Source organism: Pinus tabuliformis, chromosome 2_2, assembly GCF_031772625.1.
Source record: "Pinus tabuliformis cultivar Carrire ecotype Pingquan chromosome 2_2, CPIR1, whole genome shotgun sequence".
NCBI lineage: Eukaryota > Viridiplantae > Streptophyta > Pinopsida > Pinales > Pinaceae > Pinus > Pinus tabuliformis.
The window spans coordinates 527883426-527889740 of record NC_142300.1 but is presented as its reverse complement, the minus strand read 5'-3'; the positions used below and the strand labels follow the sequence as shown (position 1 = coordinate 527889740).

The 6315-nt window shown below is 33.5% G+C and overlaps 1 protein-coding gene across 1 annotated transcript; it reads left to right on the top strand.

Moving 5' to 3' along the window:
* Positions 1-1432: 1432 nt before the first annotated feature.
* On the top strand, positions 1433-2028 carry LOC149193684 (chaperone protein dnaJ 11, chloroplastic-like). The gene has a single exon (XM_089406829.1). The coding sequence runs from the start codon at positions 1486-1488 to the stop codon at positions 2026-2028; it is 543 nt and encodes a 180-aa protein (XP_089262955.1). The 5' UTR covers positions 1433-1485.
* The last annotated feature ends 4287 nt before the right edge of the window (positions 2029-6315 follow it).

Sequence of the window (6315 nt, the reverse complement as noted above, 5' to 3'; positions counted from 1 at the left end):
AAATCACCCATACATATTTTTAAAATAATTATATAATTAAAAATAAAGTTCCTAAATTTTGAATATAATATTCTTTGTTAAATATCTATGCAATAATAATATTATTAAAAAAAATATCTTAAAATAGATTTAGATAATAATTTTAAGTTCAAAAGTAAATAATATTTTTTATCAAATTTATTTCAATAATATTATAAATTTTAATTAAAAAATCAGTTAATTTAAAAAAAATTATTAGGAAAAAAATATTTTCTAATTTAATATAAATGAAGTGATTTTTTTAATATATATATATATATATATATATATAACCGTTTAGAAAATAATAATTATAATAATAAAAAAAGAAGAAAAACCAACCCCTAAAAACATGATTTTTCCCTCTTTTCATATATCTTTAAAATGACCTATATAAATTAAAAATTAAAATACCATAAATTTAAAATGAATAATTAAGAATTCAAAAAAGTTAGAAATGTGGAAATATGAGTAGATATAATGTGATAGGTTATTAAAGTTAAATTTTAAAACATGTATGGTAAAAAGATAAAATAAAGAGGATAATAAATTTATTAAAGATATTTTATGATATAATTTTTAAAAGTTAATTTTTATTTTATTAAAAAAACATGGCTATGATTAAAAAACTTTTCAGATCATTTAGGAGATTGGTACATTCTATTAAAAGATTTGTTTTTTAGGTAACATCCCATGTCTTGCCACGCTCACAACTTTTGCCAAAGTTAATGTGTCTTCCCCATGTTAATGGAATTAATTTGAATGGGAAAAGCTTGTTGGTTCAGGCCCTATTTTTTATTTTATCCATTGAACGAATCTGATCGGAGTTGAATGATACAGATTTTTTTGTTTTAGTTTTAATTTTATTGAAATATATTAATAATGATTAATTAAAATTAAAACAAGAGACGCTGCATCTGCCTTGGGGATTTTGTTAGAAAATTTAGGAAGCCTCTCAAGTTCATAGTGATAGTGTTGGTAGTGTTGTTAAATCATGGTAGTGATAGTGCTGGTAGTGTTGTTAAATCATGGTAGTGTTGTTAAATCATAGTGATAGTGCCGGTAGTGTTTGTATCAAACTAATAACTCTGAGAGTTAAGCCGAATGTCATCCCTTTCCTCCGTTTGGGTGGCCAGCTCTGACTGTCGCTGAATTATCAGCAAGCAAGCGAGTGCCGAGAAGGACATCCTAATGGAATAGCTGCATATCGTGTCCTGCAGTTCGAACTGCGACAGGGTTTGGGAAAAAGAATCTACCGACGCCCCATATGCACTCACCCAGATAACAAGATTTTTTCTGAAAGGATAACAAGACTGCGCGACCCCTGAAAGCTTTATATCTGTCCTCTTCTCCGCATCTTCCTTGGCTTCTTTTGTCTATATAATTAAAACCTCACCCTTGGCGTAAGACTTCACATTTCATATCAATATTATTGAAAGTAATACCCACTTTGCTGTTCAGAATCATATGCCAGTAATGGCCTTCTCTCTTACGTTTTCCTCACATGTTTTCTCATCCAGTAAATCGCCCAGTGCTGGTCATATGGGCCGCCAAACACCGCCCGTGGTATGGAGTAGCTGGAGCAGAAATATTAGATTTCAGGGGTGTTCCAAGGTTAGAGGACTGCAGGCCTCTGCGGGAGCAAAGGGGCTAATTTTAGAGCCCGGTCGCATGGAATCAAAGAATTTGTATGACATACTAGACATAAGCCCTGCCGCTACCTTAAAAGATATAAAGAAGGCTTACAGAACTCTAGCTCGGGAGTTTGATCCGGATCGGGCAACTTGTCCTGAAGGGAAGATCGAGAGCACCAAGATTTTTTTGAGTATACACAATGCGTATGTGACCCTCCCGGATCCACAAGACCGTTCACAATATGACTACCAGATTTCGGGTCAAGTGCGGGGCTTCGCTGAGCAGAGATGGGGTAAAACGACCGGTGAACAAGCTCCCACATATAGATATCGTGGTCATGTGGGGCGAAGTTGGGAAACAGACCAATGTTGGTGATCTTCCTCTGTAATATGAGTTTTGAAGGCGAATCTGTAAAGAACTATAAAAATAAATATGCGCATTCCTCTGTGTACGTACATTCTTTTAATACAAGAATTCATTCAATAGCCCCTTTGTTATATGATAATGCGATTGAAATTTGTAACAACTGAATCACTTTACCTTTATAATACATTTCATTTGGCAGCATAATTGATAGACGTAGATGGAAGCACACAAAACTTATTGGTAACAATATAAATACTATACAAGAGAATTAAAAAATTCCGATTAAGCCTATTGTGGACCCGGGTGCTCTAGAGGAACACCAAGACGCGAATCTGTAAAGAACTGTAAAAAGAAATATGCGCATTCCTCCGTGTACATACATTCTTTTAATACAGGAATTCATTCAATAGCCCCTTTGTTATATGATAATGCGATTGAAATTTGTAACAACTGAATCACTTTACCTTTATAATACATTTCATTTGGCAGCATAATTGATAGACGTAGACGGAAGCACACACGGCTTATTGGAAACAATATAAATACTATACAAGAGAATTAAAAAATTCCGATTACGCCTATTGTGGACCCGGGTGCTCTAGAGGAACACCAAGAAACTGTAATCAAACACCAAGAAACTGTAATCAAGCTCTATAGTCACAAGTTAATTATTAATCTCGCTTTTAATTACAAATTCCATAATTCTAACAAAATGAAAGAACATATTGACACGCAGAAGCACACCGACACATGCCCACAATGACACATGCAGAAGCACATGACATAGAGGTGACCAGGTGAATAAGGAGAAGAGCCTCTATACAGCCAAGCCTCTCAGCGACAAGCAAGTGGAACTGGACGTAGCTGACAAATCAAGGTCTCTGGGTGCTAAAAATGTTCATGTGATTGTTGCCGATGTGACCAAAGAAGAAGACTGTAAGAGATTCATAGAGGAGACTATAGATATCTATGGTTGCTGTAAGATCCCTTTCTGAGCTTTAAAATGTTCTTGTAGTCCTCTGTGTATATTCTATGTTCTATTGGTATAATAGAAATTCTTCAAATTAATGCAATAATTGTGGAAACCTGTACAGTAGTATTAAAATTGCATGTTTTTTTATGAGTAATTGTACCAGTGAGAGTTAGAGAGGTATAATGAGTTTGGAAACGGGAAAATTTGGAATCAAAAGCGAGCTTTATAATGAGATCAAATGAGCATTTGAGAGTTGTTCAGGCGGGTTAGGACTTACCACATGCTATTCAGGCAGGCTGCAACGATTCACTTGAAGCAACTGGCACAGTACTTAGTAGGGGAGCCTGATTGCTGCCGATGTGACCAAAGAAGAAGACTGTAAGAGATTCATAGACGAGACTATAAATCTCTATGGTTGCTGTAAGATCCCTTTCTGAGCTTTAAAATGTTCTTGTAGTTCTCTGTGTATATTCTATCTTCTATTGGTATAATAGAAATTCTTCAAATTAATGCAATAATTGTGGAAACCTGTACAGTAGTATTAAAATTGCATGTTTTATTATGAGTAATTGTACCAGTGAGAGTTAGAGAGGTATAATGAGTTTGGAAATGGGAAAATTTGGAATCAAAAGCGAGCTTTATCATGAGATCAAATGAGCATTTGGGAGTTGTTCAGGCGGGTTAGGACTTACCACATGCTATTCAAGTAGGCCGCAACGATTCACTTGAAGCAACTGGCACAGTACTTAGCAGGGGAGCCTGTGTCGCTTCCGCAAGAAGCATATACAGCCAAGCCTCTCAGCGACAAGCAAGTGGAACTGGACGTAGCTGACAAATCAAGATCTCTGGGTGCTAAAAATGTTCATGTGATTGTTGCCGATGTGACCAAAGAAGAAGATTGTAAGAGATCCATAGACGAGACTATAAATCTCTATGGTTGATGTAAGATCCCTTTCTGAGCTTTAAAATGTTCTTGTAGTCCTCTGTGTATATTCTATGTTCTGTTGGTATAATAGAAATTCTTCAAATTAATGCAATAATTGTCGAAACCTGTACAGTAGTATTAAAATTGCATGTTTTATTATGAGTAATTGTACCAGTGAGAGTTAGAGAGGTATAATGAGTTTGGAAATGGGAAAATTTGGAATCAAAAGCGAGCTTTATCATGAGATCAAATGAGCATTTGAGAGTTGTTCAGGCGGGTTAGGACTTACCACATGCTATTCAGGCAGGCCACAATGATTCACTTGAAGCAACTGGCACAATACTTAGTAGGGGAGCCTGATTGCTGCCGATGTGACCAAAGAAGAAGACTGTAAGAGATTCATAGACGAGACTATAAATCTCTATGGTTGCTGTAAGATCCCTTTCTGAGCTTTAAAATGTTCTTGTAGTTCTCTGTGTATATTCTACGTTCTGTTGGTATAATAGAAATTCTTCAAATTAATGCAATAATTGTGGAAACCTGTACAGTAGTATTAAAATTGCATGTTTTATTATGAGTAATTGTACTAGTGAGAGTTAGAGAGGTATAATGAGTTTGGAAATGGGAAAATTTGGAATCAAAAGCGAGCTTTATCATGAGATCAAATGAGCATTTGAGAGTTGTTCAGGCGGGTTAGGACTTACCACATGCTATTCAGGCAGGCCGCAACGATTCACTTGAAGCAACTGGCATAGTACTTAGCAGGGGAGCCTGTGTCGCTTCTGCAAGAAGCATTGCAGGTCATGGATGTGGTGCTTCGTCCCTCAGCAACATCTTATGCGTATGAATTTGTTACTGAAACTATTGTTCGATCTGGATCTGCGTCTCATTCTTCACCACCTGAAACAACTAGTTATGCAGATCGATCTGGATATGCTTATACAACATCTGTTTTGTCTACCCTCAGCAACAGCATCTGTTCTGTAGACACCACAACAGCATGCAGAGTGACACATTGCAACAGTGATATCAACAGGTTCAGCCTCCTGTTAGCTCAAATGCAATAAGAGCTAGCATTTTATATTGCCAGATTAATGCCAGATTAATGTTAGCATTAATCCACAGTTCTGAAAAATGAATGAGAAAGACCTGGACAAATACAACATAAGATATGATTTTAGCACCTCTGCCTCGGGAAGAGGCCAAATAAGACCATAAACCACTATGATGTAAAAAACTTTGTTTATACTCGATAAGCAGACGCGTTCAAGCAGGTGAACTAATGTTAAGTACATCGTTTCTGATTACTATAGTCCCTGGCCATTGCCAGATGGTAGGGACTAATAATATACTCCACAAATAAAAAAGTATTCAACCGTCTTAAAATAATTAAAAACGACTGAACAAACAAAGATAACTTTATTAAAAAATTCTGAACAAACTAACAAAACTTTAGCCAAAGGGTCATTTAAAAATTGGGATAGAACATTTTTGAATTTCAGTGCGCATCTTCTTGTCAAATGAAAATTCAAAGGTTGTGTTAATTTTTTTATTATTAATAATTTATATTATATTAATATATTTATTAATATATATAGTTGATGGTTTTTTATTTTAATTTAAGGTAAATGAGAAATTGTTGATATTTTTATTTTATTTTTCTAATTGAGAATTTAGATTGATTTTCAAGAGAATATGTTCACTATATGCTTAGTTTTAATGCTAGCATGACTGTAGTGTATTACAGAGTTTGTTAGGTTGCGTTGACTTTTAATAAATTAAAAAAATTAAATTTATGCCATATGGTTCCCCTCTAACCAATTTTCTAAAGATTTGAGATTATTCCAATTTTAATATGTTCATCCATGATAAGTTCCTCATTATATGTCCTAAGAATTTGAGATTACTCAAATTCTAATAAGTTCCTTCATTATTATTATTATTATTATTTATAACATTCTTTTAAATATAAGCAAATTTTATTTGACAAAATCCTATACAAGCAACTTCTCCATCATATTATGCATGTCATATGTACTCACACAAACACCATCCACAAAGGCCAAATCTCCTACTTCACACTATCATAATTCCAAGGCAGGAAAATTACCATTTGCATGTAACTTGGAGCATTTATTTATTTAACCAAATAATTATTTAATTAATCATAATTAATAAATTAATTTAAAAATAAATTATAAACAGAAAATAAATTAATTGATTAACTAATAATAAATTTATTAACAAATTAATAAATATGTAACAAATAAATTATTTGGTATTTATTAACTAAAAGTAATGAATTGCAATAAGAAAATTCAATTTTCGTTTAAAAATTAAATAATCACAATCAGAAAAATTCAAATAAAAGAAATTGAAATTTGTTATAATGATTTTA

Excerpts from the sequence above, each read along its gene's own strand:
- LOC149193684 (XM_089406829.1), top strand. The coding sequence starts at position 1,486 with ATGCCAGTAATGGCCTTCTCTCTTACGTTTTCCTCACATGTTTTCTCA.